This window comes from Capsicum annuum, chromosome 8 (assembly GCF_002878395.1).
Source record: "Capsicum annuum cultivar UCD-10X-F1 chromosome 8, UCD10Xv1.1, whole genome shotgun sequence".
NCBI classification, from domain to species: Eukaryota; Viridiplantae; Streptophyta; class Magnoliopsida; order Solanales; family Solanaceae; genus Capsicum; species Capsicum annuum.
Genome location: NC_061118.1, coordinates 154,870 through 170,325, shown reverse-complemented (window position 1 = coordinate 170,325; position 15,456 = coordinate 154,870). Strand labels below are relative to the sequence as shown.

The 15,456-nt window shown below is 37.3% G+C and overlaps 1 protein-coding gene and 1 pseudogene across 1 annotated transcript; both read left to right on the top strand.

Moving 5' to 3' along the window:
- The first annotated feature begins 1,598 nt into the window (after positions 1-1,598).
- LOC107879587 (probable E3 ubiquitin-protein ligase ARI8) lies at positions 1,599-3,721 on the top strand. Its single transcript, XM_016726603.2, has one exon. It carries the CDS (start codon positions 1,727-1,729, stop codon positions 3,251-3,253), a length of 1,527 nt encoding a protein of 508 aa, XP_016582089.1. The 5' UTR covers positions 1,599-1,726; the 3' UTR covers positions 3,254-3,721.
- A 2,320-nt stretch (positions 3,722-6,041) lies between these two features.
- On the top strand, positions 6,042-13,031 carry LOC107879586 (annotated as a pseudogene).
- The last annotated feature ends 2,425 nt before the right edge of the window (positions 13,032-15,456 follow it).

Sequence of the window (15,456 nt, the reverse complement as noted above, 5' to 3'; positions counted from 1 at the left end):
CCCCCCCCCCCCCCCCCCCCCCAAAAAAAAAGAAAAAAAAAAAACTCTTGTTAAAATAGCAAAACGTATAAAAGTACATTTTGAGATGTATGTTTAGTGGACACAGATTATACATTTAATTACTCAATTTGTCACATAATTGATTTCAATGAAAAAATTTCCACATTTGGAATTACTCATCATCAAAGCATCAAAGAATAGTGACATTTATCACTAACTCCCTCGTAGCTAACATATTGTTTTTGATATCCAATCCGTCACTAAATAGGATTAGCAGCAGATGTTTATTTATAATAATAATAATAATTGACAGTAGAAATATATGTATATTATTCGATACTCATATTGAATTACGATTAAATTTGGATTCGCCCAAAAAATCTCACATTCTTTATTGAATACTTCCATAAATATTTATATATTTTATTACCTTTTATAACATCAGTATTTGGGTCAAACTAGGACTGTAGCTCACTATTGGGCTTTAAATTAATATTTAGGATAAATTACATAAATTTCATGCTTAAGATACTATATTACCTAATATCTCTTACTTTTTTAAAATTTACATAAAGTCTCATTTTTCAACTTTACTCTTGATACATATCAAGAAAACCCCACGTCCTATTTTTACTCCACCATTAATTCATTCAAGATTTCCTTCTCTAAAATATCTCCCTAATTATCAACAATTAAATCATCTTTCTTTCTAATTCTTTCCCTAATTCTCCTCCATTAATGCATGCAACTTTTTTTTTCTCTCCTAAAATCTCTCCCATTTTTTTTTTTTTAAAATCTATCAATAATATATAAATTTATTTAGTTATTCATACATGTTTATTCTTTTAATGATGATTCATATGAATAATAAATATGATATCATTATATGGGTATTATGGTGATTCATACGATAGATACATTTTGTATGATTTTAATGGGTGATACATATTGTATTATGGTAATTCATATGGTAGATACAATTATTTATTTCAATTATTGAGTGATTCATATGATATTAATGTCATATATATTATGATGATTCATATGGTAGATACAATTATTTTTTTCAATTATTGGGTGATTCATATGTTATTAATGAAAGGTAATACTGTAGTAGTAAGAAACAAAAGTAACAATAATTAAAAGAAAAAAAAAGACTAAAAGCAGAATTGAAACATAATTAAAATTAAATCTAAAAATAAACAGAATAAAATTAAAGACGAAATTAAAGACGAAAAAAGGACAAAAAGATAAAAAAAATATATCTTTCATAATTAAAGATGAAAAAAGAGAAACATAATTAAAACACCTAAATTAAATCTAAAAAAAGAGAAAAATTAGATATCCTTCCTTAAATAAAAGAATACAATGAATAAAAGAGAATCTATTATTTTCTTAAATAAATATCTTGTTAGTTTTAAATGTATCATTTTTTATATATATCACCATATAACATATGTATCACCATTTAAAAAATCGGAATAAAATGTAATTAACAAAATAATCGGAATTTTATGTAATATCACTTAAAAATGGAAGATTTATATATCAAAACATTATTGAATTAGTCTTTAAGAGTTTAATTCCGTTTAGTCTTCTTAAGTATCCATAAGCCGTATGATATCTCTAGGGTTTTATAATTATCAATACTATATGTATACATATATATCTCTTTCTTCTTCTTAATTTCTACTTTTACCATCAAATATTCTTTTTGTTTGCTCCAATGGATTCTGATGATGAAGTTTATGACATGTATGATGATGAAGAGGAGGAAGAAGTTCCCACCATTGATGAAGAACCAAGAGTTTTTCACAAACAAAAATGTTACAAAATCTTGAATGATACTAATATTCGTCAACTTGTCAATGAAGACATATCGAAAACTTCAATGATTTTGTCAGTATCAAGAGATGTATCGTTAGCCCTACTTCGATGCCATGGTTGGGATATTGATAGAGCTAATGAAGAATGGTTGGTTAATGAGCATGAAGTACGTAAGTCTATAGGTATGTTATGTGATGATAATGCTGATAATAATAACTATGTCTCAATCCCGAAGAAGAAGAAAAAGATGAATAATGTACGTGTGAATTGTGGTATATGTTTTGATGAATATTGTATCGATGATGTTGGTTTTGCTAGTTGTGATAAACATCCTTTTTGTAAGGTATGTTGGGACGGTTACATTAGTATGTCTGCCAATGATGGTGGTCCTAATAAATGTCTTAGTTTACGTTGTCCTGATCCATCTTGTGAAGCTATGGTAGGTGAAAGTTTGATTGTTAAATTAGCTAATGAGAAAGATCGATTGAAGTATTATGACTATTTGTTTCGATCATATGTTGAGGAGAATAAGAGCAAGAAGATTAAATGGTGTCCTTCACCGGGCTGTGAGTGTGCTGCTGAATTCGAGTTTGGAAGTGAGAATTATGATGTGATCTGCGATTGTTCTAATGGATTTTGTTGGAGTTGCTTGGAGGAAATTCATCGCCCTATTGATTGTGATATGATAGGTAAATGGAAGGACATAAATCATGAGGAGTTTGCGAATACTAATTGGATTTTATCTTTTACTAAGAAGTGTCCAAAGTGTGAGAAATCAATTGAGAAGAATATGGGATGTATGCATATGACTTGTAGATGTGGATATCAATTTTGTTGGCTTTGTTTGGCAAAATGGGGTGCTTGTTTTAGTAGATGTAATAGGTATGAAGAGAAACAAGAAGTTACACAAGCCAAAAAAGATATTCAAAGATATACACATTATTATGAGAGATGGTTATCTAATGGAAAGTCAAAAGAAAAAGCTTTATATGATATGAAGAAAATGAAAGATGAAGGGTTGAAGAAGTTAAGTGATGATAACAAAATCAATGAGAATGAATTGAGATTTGTTATTGAAGCTTGGGAACAAATTGTTGAATGTAGGAAGGTATTGAAATGGACATATGTATATGGATTTTATTTACCACAAGATGAGGTAGCGAAAGCGCGATTTTTTGAGTATTTACAAGGGGAAGCTGAGGCAGGTCTAGAACGACTTCATCATTGCACGGAGAAGGAATTGATGGATCATCTCGGGTCAAGTACAAACGGATTTGATTATACAGAGAAAGGATCTTACAAGAATTTCGTAGATTTTCGCACGAAAGTTATTGGTTTAACTAAAGTTACTGGAAATTACTTTGATAAGTTGGTTATGGCACTTGAAAATGGACTTAAAGATGTGAATATTTCATCAAGAAGATAAATTAAAGCACCAGTGAGTAGTAGCAGCAGCAGCAACAACAACAATAACAACAACAATAATACTCAATTAGTTGAAGAAGGACTTATGTGGGCATGTGATAGGTGCACTTTTTCGAATGAAGATTTTCATACATATTGTCAACTCTGTTTTGATAGTTATTGAAGAAAATTTAATTTACTGAATTTTAGAAGTGTTTTTTGTTTTTTTACTTTGGTTAGCAAGTTTAGTGAGAATGATTATGGATTATTTGGTATTGGACTTATGATACTTTGGTTTAGAATTTGTTTTTATTTTTGCTTAGATATATATTATCTGGATGTTCATTCTAGTAGTCTTAGTATTATTCTTGTTTCTTTTTCTTTGATTTTTGTTACTATCGTGTAGTTTGATTGTAGTAGTATTTTGTTGGAGTATTGTTTCACTGTTATCACCTATCGGTTTTTTTCTATACTGTCAGTTGTTTCTTTTATTTTCTGTACTTCTTGTATTTCTTGTATAGATTGTTTTTATCATGAAGCCGAGGTCTATCTGAAACAGCCTCTATATGTACTTTGATATATGTTACTTGAGCCGAGGATCATTCGGAGACAGTCTCTTAAGTGCCCTCCCAAACTTTGATTTTTTCAATATTTTGTGAGCAGAATTTGTTTTTATTTTTGCTTTGATATACGTTATCTGGATGTCCATTCTAGTAGTTTTAGTATTATTCTTGTTTCTTGTTCTTTGATTTTTGTTACTATTTGTTGTTTCGTGTAGTTTGATTATAGTAGTATTTTGTTGGAGTATTATTTTGCTGTTATGTATTATTTTTTGCACTGTATGCTGTTTCTTTTATTTCCCGTACTTCTTGTATAGACTGTTTTTATCGTGAAGTCGAGAGTTCTACCGGTAACAACCTCTCTTCCTACTTTAATATACGTTACTTGAGCCGAGGATCATAGATTATTTACTATTGAACTTGTGAAACCTTGGATTTTTTCAATTTTTTGTGTGCAGAATTTTTTTTATTTTTGCTTTGATATACGTTATCTGGATGTCCATTCTAGTAGTCTTAGTATTATTCTTGTTTCTTGTTCTTCGATTTTGTTACTACTTGTTGTTTTGTGTAGTTTGATTATAGTAGTATTTTGTTGGAGTATTGTTTTGCTGTTATCTGTTGTTTTTTGTACTGTCTGTTGTTTCTTTTATTTGCCGTACTCTTGTATAGACTGTTTTTATCGTGAAGCTGAGGGTCTACCGAAAACAGCCTCTGTACGTACTTTGATATACGTTACTTGAGCCGAGGATCATTCGGAGATAGTCTCTTAAAGTGCCCTCCCCAAACTTTGGTTTTTTCAGTTTTTTGTGTGCAGAATTTGTTTTTTGGTTTATCTGGATGTCCATTCTAGTAGTTTTAGTATTATTCTTGTTTCTTGTTCTTTGATTTTTGTTACTATTTGTTGTTTCGTGTAGTTTGATTACAGTAGAATTTTGTTGGAGTATTGTTTTGTTGTTATCTGTTGTATACTTCTTGTATAGACTATTTTTATGGTGAAGCCGAGGTTTTATCGAAAAAGGTCTCTGTACCTACTTTGATATACATTATTTGAGCCGAGGATCTATCGAAAATGGTCTTTGTACCTACTTTGATATACGTTATTTACAAGGATTAATAAGCATTCTCTATTCTTAATCAAGAATCTTGGATTCGAGTCTTCGAAATAGAATCGTTTTTGATAGAGAATGTTTTACCTCATAGTGTAATTACTTGAGATATGGAGCATCAAGTTGAAAATGTTATTGCATTCATATCGAATTCTTAAAAAATTCAATTACTTTTTAAAACTGTCATAAGCCATAAACGTGCTCTTTAACTAATTGGTCCGAGCTGACATCTACGCCCTCAAACTTTGAGTGTCACAAGTAGGACTTAAATTTATATAAATTTAAACAAGTACACACATGTCTTACATGGTATAACACAAATCAGTAGCCACTTGTGTACACGTAGGACGCCACGTAAATTTTTCTTCATAATTAGCTAACCTTTTAATCTGAAGTTGCGCCATATCTTGTCTAAGGACATATCCTCATTGATTTGAAGTTGCGCTATATCTTGTCTAATCACCTCTTTTCGATATTTCTTCCACCTATCTCTACCTCTCCTCGTACCTTGTATATCCAACCCCTTGCACCTCCTCGCTGGGGCGTCTGTGCTTAATTTCCGCCAAATCTAATGTACATTTTTCAATAAATACATGAAGACTAAAAATATTAATTCTTGGCAAATTTAAAAAGACTAAAAATTACCATTTTTATCATTTTCGCCTACCTATGTGTTATATAAATTATAATGAATTTTTTTTTGCAAATATGTTATCGACTTTTGAGAAAAAACTCATTTATGTCATCCGTTAAAATACAAAGTGTCTATTCGTGTCATTTTTTATTAACAGGAAACATATTTAGTTTTGGCATACCACTTTTTACACGTGGCAATCGATGAAAGAGGCCACAGCGAGACGAGCCGTTTATCATTAAAATAGGTGTCAAGTGGAAATGCAGTAACGAATCGCGCTACGGGAAAATAAATTCATAATGAACCATGATAATGATTAAACCAAACGAATATCTTTCCTAGTAAGGAAATTTTGAGATCAGTTCAAATCATTTTGGGAAATTTAGAAAGCTAATAGTTACCATTTTTATCATTTTATCCTATCTGTCACTTTGTATAAATTCAACCTTAAGGTCTTCGAAAACCTTAAAACCTGCCACCATTGTCTTAACCAAAACTCTTGGCGATACCATGGCTTATCAACTTCAACAAGCTTTTTTGTCTGCAATTCTTTATCCAGAACCATTGCCATTTCAGACGTTGATTGCACATTTGATGTCTCATTCAAACGTCCAACGATCTCGTGCTGAGTCTGTCTACAACTTCATCAAGAAAAACTACCCGAACCAGCTGGCTATGAAACTGGTTAATCATGTCAGCTCAGCGAAAGTTGTTGAGTCGTGCTGTATGTCTTCTGTTTTACTCAGGAAGTGCGTAACTAAAGGCATGGGCGAGTCGTTCATTTGGTTTTAGCTTGATGAATTAACTCAGGCAAGCGTTAAAGTTATGCTCCTGAGGTGTATCCAAGTTGAGGAGTCGAAATCTGTTGTCAAGAAGCTATGTGATGCTGTTTCAGAACTAGCTTCTTCGATTCTTCCTGTTAATGGCTGGCCTGAACCGTTCTTGTTCAGGTGCGCTACGTCTGATTATGTGACGTTGCAGGAATTGAGTTTTTTGATATTCTCGCGATTAGCAGGGAATGTAGGTGAAGTGTTGATTCGAGTTGGTAAGGTGTTGCATTCGGTGTTCTTGAAAACACTGAGTAATTCCCCGAATCTAGATGTTAAGATAGCAGCATTTAGTGCTGTTGTGAAATTTGTTAGGTGTTTAGCGAGCCTGAGTGATCGAGAGAAGTTTCAGGAAGTGTTGCCGTTAATGATGAGAACGCTGACTGAGGCGCTGAACTGTGGTTAAGAGGCTACAGCGCAAGAAGCACTGGAACTGTTGATCGAATTAGCTGAGACCAACCCGAGCTTCTTTAGGAAGCAAATAGAGGATGTAGTGGGTTCAATGTTGCAGATAGTGGAGGCGGATTGTTTAGAAGAAGGGACAAGGCATTCGGCAATTGAGTTTGTGATTACTTTAGCTGAGGCGAGGGAAAGAGCACCAGGGATGATGAGGTTGCCACAGTTTATTAGCAGGTTGTTTGGTATTTTGTTAAAGATGTTGCTTGATATTGTTGACGACGTTGCTTGGCACAGCGCCATGATTGAGCATGAGTCTACCGGGGAAATAAAGAATTATTGTGTTGGTCGGGAGTGTTTGGATAGGTTGTCTATTGCGTTGGGTGGTGATACTATTGTTCCTGTCGCGTTTGAGCAGCTTGCTGCTTACTTGGCTGAACCCGAGTGGCAGAAGCACCACGCCGCGCTCATTGCAGTTGGTCTGATCGCTGACGGTTGCTCAAAGGTATAAATGAGTTAGCGAAAACTTCTATATGCATTCTCACTTTCATTTACTCTTTATGTTAACGTTAATCTATTGATTTGACACAAACACCGTATAAGCTTGTGAATTAATTACGGTCAAATACAATTGAAATACAAACGCTACAAAAATTGACCGATAATTTCGATGTTACCAAAGCTGTTCCACATTATTTATGATATGTAAAAGTTATATCACCCTTTAGACAATCCCTTAACTCTAGCCGCGAACAAAACACCCTTGGAGCCGCCGCAGATCGCCCTTCTTCTCCATCCATTTCCCCTTCTCCCCCACCAAAACCTACTGGCCGACCACCTTTTCCCCCTCTATCATCTTGAAAACTGGTCATAACACCTCCACGTGCAGTTAAAAAAGTATGTTCTTACTTTTTCTCGAACGTTCTATGTATAACTAGACTTTCCTTGTTGATTTCACTGTCAAAAAAGTATGTTCTTACTTTTTCTTGAACGTTCTATTATAACTAGACTTTCCTTATTGATTTCACTGTCAAATCTGAAACTTGTAGCAACTTTTTTCAGACTTTCCTTTGATTTCTGCTATTTAAAACTTGAGGAAGAATAATGGAAATCCACCAAATTTTTGCGATTAAAGATCTGAATAAAAACAACAGAAAAATGCTCATTTTTTCGGACCTAGGACTATTGTTTTTAGGTTATAGATTTGCAATGTCGCAACTGGTTCATTCTGTTGCAATGTATGTGTGTTGATTCTACCTAAGTACATTTCTGTTGTCCTTGTAACAGGTTATGATTATTCACTTGGACCTAGTGATCAACACGATCGTGGTTGCTTTCGAAGACCCTCATCCTCGGGTGAGATGGGCTGTTATTGATGTAATAGCCCGATTCTCGATAGACTTGGCTCCTGCTTTACAAGAACAACACCATGGTCAGATTTTGCCAGTCCTAGCAGCTGCTATGGATGATTTCCAAAATCCACGAGTAGAGGTCTGTTCTAGTTGAGCTGATTGTCGTTTGTGATTATAAATGAATGATGTAGTTTTGTCTTGCATTTGAAATGACGCCTTTTGCTTTTCAGCCTTTCCGACTAAAACAAATGTGCCTTTCACTTCCATCGTTTAGGAGATCGTCTATGCTTTTAGAAGTAACTGATTGTGAGCGCTGGAGATATATATTGTTCAATCGATTTTCAATGAAATCGTTTATCTATTTATGATGTTTCGTTTTGTATTTCTGCAGGCACATTCTGCATCAGCTATCTTCGAGTTTATTGAAAGCCGCACCCCGGAGACTTTACTGCCCTACTTAGGTAGTATAGTTAGCAGACTGATTGTACTTACGCAGGTAAGACATACGAGAGGTAATAATATCGTAACAGTACTACTGAAATATGCAAGATATGTGATGTTTTTTCCACTCTTTGGTATTGTTCGAAGTGCAGGGTGTAAACCAGATGGTGCGAGAAGAAGCGTTAACTGCATTGGGTTATGTGGCTAATTTATCCAAGGTAGTATATAATTCTAGTTATTCAGCCTCGATTATTCTCCTTTCTGATATCGATGATAATAGTTAATCCGTAAATTATAAACCAACAGGAGCATTTCCAGGAATACTATGATCAGGTGATGCCATACTTGAAGAGGATCTTGGCAAATGCAAACGATATATCTACTCGCATGCTTCGAGCCAAAGCAATAGAATGCATAAGCGCGGTCATGATGAACGTTGGCAAAGACAAATGCGGAGATGATGCTAAGCAGGTTAGTATGAGATAAAGTGTCCCATGCCGATGGTGCTGACTTTTGAGATGTATTCCTATGCTGTTTCGCATAGTTGGCAAGCCACGGAGTTTAAGAAAGAAAAAATTATTTTTTGACACAAAGTAAAATATGAGCAAAACGTCAAAACATTGTGCATAATGCTTACTATTGATTTTTTCTTGAAGGTTATCGAAGTGCTTGTGTCAATACAAGGGTCGCAAATGGAGACAGATGATCCTAGTAATATTTACTTGATAAAGGTATGGGTGCATCATTTCAATGATTTGCGACTTCATTTATAGTTTACTAGTGAAGTTGTCCGCGCTTTGTGCAGCCATTATGTATAACTCTATATATGATGTATAAGAACATATCATAACTGCAAGAATATTTCCTGACAAATGTATTGCAGGTATACTCATTGTCGTTTAACATCTAACATCACTGGATCTAGTTTTCTCAATTATTTATATATGTAGGTTCTCACTACATCGTTGATTTCGTTGCAGGCATGGGCTAGACTCTGCATGTGCTTAGGACGAGATTTTCTTCCTTACATGAGTGTAGCCATGCCTCCGTTGTTTCAATCTGCTCAACGACAGCCTGATGTATCCATATCGTCTGTGGATTCAGAACCTGATGATAATAGGTAAAGCTTTGCAATGATATGCAGTGGTTAGTCTACTGGAGGTTTCCGGGATCTTATCTAGTTTTTCGTCTTTCAGATTGATGAGTCTGACACTTGGGGACGAGCGGTATGATATTAACACAAGCATCCTAGAGGAAAAGGCTATAGCTTGTAAATTGCTAAAAGACTATGTCGATGAGTTGAAGGAGGATTTCTACCCATGGATTGACCAGGTTTGCGTAAATATACTTGCATTATAACTCGTACAAGCGATTGATTTAGATTGGATTTGACAAATGATTTCATTGCGTAAACAGGCTGTGCAAATATTAGTTCCGTTATTAGATTACATTGAGGAATTTAGGGAAGCTGCAGTTTCAGGTGGGATTTATAATTTAGTTCCTCGTTTTCTCTTCTTTTTGTCGAATTATGTGAACTATTGACATTAGTTTTGTTTGGTTATAGCCTTGCCGGAGATGTTACGTTCAGCTAAACTGGCTGTTGAGAAAGGACTCGCTCACGGCCGAAATGAAACGTATTTGAAGCAGTTGTTAGACTGCATAATCCCAGCATTGTTGAACGCTTTGCCTAAGGAGCTTGACGCTAAAATTTGCTCGAAGATGTTGACAGCAGTGAACGAGTGCTTGGAGGTTTGTTATTTACTAAAGTTGATTTCGTTTTTGTATGCAAGTTATTCACTAAAGGATTCTTTTTCTTCTTTTTCCAGATATCTGGCGCACTCCTGGATGAAGGTCAGGTCCGGTGCATTGTGGATGAGATAAAGCGGGTCCTCAGTGTTATTTTACGTCAAAAACAAGATCTAGCAGAAAGAACAGAAGTCGAAGAGTTTGATTCTGAGGAATCTGATATCAATGAAGAAATTGAAGAAGAAGAAGAGGACCTTTTCATAGAAGTATGTATGACATAACATTGAAGTACACAAATGAACGACAGCATCGAGTATCTTTGTTCTATTTCTTAGCGTTTTAATCTAATTCCGTCTTATAAAATCTCCACATATCTCTTGAAAAGGTTGGTGATATATTGGGCGAGCTGATCAAAACATTCAAGGCAGCGTTCCTACCTTTCTTTGACGAGTTGTCTTCATATCTAATGCCTATGTGGGTAGGTACCTTCTCATGATATTCAATGTAACTTCAGTATCTAACGTACATTTCTCATTTTATTATATATCTAAATTTTTTCCTTTCATGTTTGTCTGTTAAGGGCAAGGATAAAACAGCTGAAGAAAGGATGGTAGCAATTAATATTTTTGAGTATGTTGTAGAGCATTGCCGTGAAGCAGCTCTAAAGTAGGTGTTTATATATCGCTTTCTCTTGTTACGATACTAGAATAGTAAAGTATTAGATATGACTATTCCTTCCTGTGCAAACTAGGTACTATGACGCATACGTTCCTGTAATTTTGGAAGCATGCAACGATGAAAGCTCAGATGTCCGACAGGTTTGTTTATGTTACAAGGTGTCACCTTTTTCAGAAAATCGACTTGTTCTGCTTGATTCTGAAGTTAATAGTGTTATTTTAGGTTGCTGCTTATGGACTTGGCAAATGTGCGGAACTTGGTGGTTTTGTTTTTGAACCATTTGTTGGAGGTATGAAACAGTTGACGGTGTTGAAAGCCTTAATATACGTTTACCTTACCTGATATAAAGAACAACTTTATTTCAGAGGCTGTATCACGACTCACTATCACTATAAGGCATCCTAACGCTCTTCAACCTGAGAATGTAATGGCGTATGATAGTGCTGTTTCGGCACTGGGGAGGATATGCCTATTTCATCGTGACAGTATTGACTCCGCTCAGGTATAGTCTTGGGGTCGCATACTTGGATTTTGATTGCATCTATCAAATAAACATATCGTCTTTGCTCTTAGAAGATTTAAAGCTTCTTCTGTACCTTGTTATAGTTTCAACAATGCTCTAATATCTAAGAGTTTTAGCAGGTTTTCCATACTTGGTTGAATTGCTTGCCAATAAAAGCTGATGTAATGGAAACGAAGGTTGTTTACGACCAACTTTGCTCTATGGTTGAAAGGTATTAGATCTGTTTGCTTTAACTTAAATCCTTTTGTTGCGCCCATGTAGTTCCAGAATGTATAGAGGATTGAGTGTCTTTTGTGGAGAAACATATCATCTGTAGGTTCTTTACTTTTTGGTATTCTTCTTGTATACGGCTGATTTCGCACCTTTTGATTAATATAACTGTTTACCGGATATAACAAAAGACATGTTGCATTTCTTTCAAACTATGTAAAAAATATCTTGAATCGAGGGTCTATCAGAAACAGCCATTATACGGCCTTTTGACTAATATAACTTGGCCTTTTGCTACCTGTCCTTGTAGATGGCTGTATCTGATATATTCATGCCTCTAGAGTCTTAATGTTTAACTAGGATTTCCTGCTTGCAGGTCAGATGGAGAACTACTGGACGCCAACAATCCGTACCTTCCAAAAATTGTTTCAGTTTTTGCTGAGGTTAGTTATTATTGAACCTTCTTCGTCAAGATCAGCGCTTAGTAGCCAAAAAAAAAAATCACTTTTTATCTCAATTTCGGGTGCTGGATACAGTACATCTGATGCAAAAGACTAAGATGTTCGATCCCATCCTCTTTTCGTGTTTTGTATCTTTTTCCTTATGGAAGTCTCTCGCGACAATCTCTGTATCGATTTGCTACAATGGTCGTGTTATAGTATTATAGCCTTATATCAAAGTAACATCGATCATATCCCCTTTTCGTGTTTTGTATCTTTGTCCTTCTGGAAGTCTCTCGCGACAATCTATGTACCGATTTGCTACAATGATCGTGTTGTAGTATTATAGACTTATATCAAAGTAATATTCATGTCAATACCATTTTGTAATCCAAATTTGCTTCATATGTAGGTTCTATGTGCCGGTGAGGATCTTGCTAGCGAACAAACACTAAGCCGGATAATTAATCTGTTGAGGAAGCTCCAGCAAACACTACCATCTGCATTACTGGCTTCAATATGGTCATCTTTGCAACCTCAGCAGCAAATAGCACTGCAATCTATTCTGTCATCATAAAGTTGTGGATGACGACAAGTTTTCTCCAATGCAATGGAGCTGCTAGGCCTTAGCGTCGTGATTGAATTTTCAATTATTCAATAGTCAATTGTTTGGGTTAAAGTACACAGAAGCCTTTATTCAGTGCAGTGTCTGTACTAAAAATGTTGCAGTTGAATCTTGCTTCAGCACAAGAAAGAGGAACATTTGAGGGTTATCGAGGAGGCGACTAGTGTCGCAGTCTTGATCCAGTTATCTTGTTGTTTGCATTGTTATAGATTGTGATATCACATGAACATCACAAATATTTATTTTTTGCTTGTGACATTTTCATGCCTTTGATTGAGTTTTTGAGTTTTAATTGCAATAATTCCTTACTACTTGTGATGTAAGGTGTGTAGGGTCGGGATCGAGGTCAGGTTCTGGGTCATGAGGGTCAGGAGTTGTGTCCCGAGTCAGGGTGGGATGGTGAGGTTGAAAGAGAATTTTCGAAAATCTTCAACATATAGGTTGACACTTGATGCTATGTTTTCCATGATGTTGCAAGTTTGGGGGGTTTTAGTCTTCGAAAGTTATCGTTAAGAGGAGTAACATAAACACCCGATAATTTAAGTATGAAACTTGCAAAACAGTGATAGCTTAGGGGTTCTTTAGTCATTATAAAAGCCGCGTGGACGACTTATTTCACCATACACACCATAAACCAAGTAAACACAGCTTTGTAGTTGTTTGTTGCTGAATTATTAGTCATAGTCAGTACTTGAGAGTTAATCCAATAGATAGTTATTTTGATTTATATATTTTCCAAGTCAGTAAATGTGCGCGAGAAATGTGCTGACCTCCTTTCCCCGATACTTCTTGAAGACATAAGCATTCGACGCAATCTAAGGGTGTCAACTCAATCCAACATCAAAAATTTGCTTAAGGAATCAACGGCGCTCTTGTATCAGTGTGTCACATCTAGTTCAAACAAGTAAAAAAGTGTCGGTTTTCTACATATTTCGACTACTAGCTGAAGACATGGGTGAAACAATGGTCCCCTGCATAGACGATTTGCACTCACTATTCCTTGATACACTGAATGATGATACACTTGACCTCCATGTGAGAATCGTGGACACAATAGCTGCGATCAGGTTCATTCAGTGCCTATCGAGTTCAAATGAAACGGAGAAGTTTCAGGATCTATTGCCAGGTATGATGAGGACCTTGACTGATGCATCGTGCAGCAGCGACGAAGGATATAGAACCGAGGGAGCGGTGCAAGTTTTTATTGAGTTGACGAAGAAGAAGCCTTAGTTCTTGAGGAGACAGCTAGTAAATGTTGTGGATTCGTTGTTGGTGGTAGCAGAGGATGAGAAATTGAAAGAGGAGATGAGGCACTGGTGGTTGAGTTGGCCCGAAAACGGCTCGTTCGCGTCGTTTCGCTCGTTTGACCACCCAAATGTCCCCAACGACCCCACCGGCCCACCCTTACCCTCTCCTCAGCCAGTCATGGGGCCATCAGTCGGTTTTCGGCCTAAAATTCCACCTAGACCCCGGCCCACCACCGGGGCTAACACCAACCGATTTGGCCCGAAAATGGTCCGTTCGCGCCGTTTCTCATGTTTGACCACACAAATGGACACGCTGACCCACCTTCACCCGCTCCTCAGCTAGCCGGAGGACCACCAATCAATGTTCGGCCCAAAACACTGGCGATTCCTGGGCCCACCCCAGAATCATAGGCAAACCACCACCAATTTGGCCCAAAAATGGCCTGTTTTCGTTGTTTCGCCAGTTTGACCACCCCAACGACCTTGCCGACCGGCCCTCCCCCCCCCCCCCCCCCCCGCTCCTCAGCTTGCCTGGGGTGCCTCAGTCGATTTTTAGAAATTTGGCCCGTTTGATATTTGGCCCAAAACATGCCCGAGCCCCAGGCACGCCTCGAGAACCATGGGCTAACATCCACCAATTTGGCCTAAAAATGGCCCGTTCGCACCATTTTGCTCGTTTGTCCACCCAAACGGTTCCGCTGGCCCACCCTCCTCCGCTTACCCAGTGGTCCCCAGTAGATTTTTGGCCAAAACACACCTGAGCTCTGGGCATACCCTGAGAATCGTGAGCTAACACCCACCGATTTGGCCCTAAAACGGCCTCGCATCGTTTTGTTCGTTTCACCAAACAAACGGCCCCACCAACCTCGTCGGCCCACCCTTCCGCTCTCGTTAGCCTCCCTAGGGGCCCCTAGTAGATTTTTTGACCAAAACATACCCGGGCTCAGGCATACCCCGAGAACCATGGGCTAACTCCCACTTATTTAGCCCCAAAATGGCCCGTTCCCGCTAATTTGCCCATTTGACCATACAAACGACCCCGTCTGCCCACCATCCCTCGCTCCTCAGCGTTCCTGCAGGCTCCCAATTGATTTTCGACCTAAAACACGCCCCGGGCCTGTGCACATCCCATGAACCGTAGGCTAACACTCATCGATTTGGCTAAAAAATGACCCGTTCGCGCCGTTTCGCCTGTTTGACCACCCAAACGGCCTCGCCAACCCACCCTCCCCCACTCCTCAGCCTGCTTGGGCCCTAGTCGATTTTTGGCCCACTACACACTCGAGCTCCGGGAACATCCTGAGAATCGTGGGCTAACAAATGGCCTGTTTGCGGCGTTTCGCCCGTTTGACCACCCAAACCGCCCCGCTGACCCACCCTCCCCCGCTCCTCAGCTTGCTTGGGGGCTCCCGATCAATTGTTGGCCCAAAACACATTCGA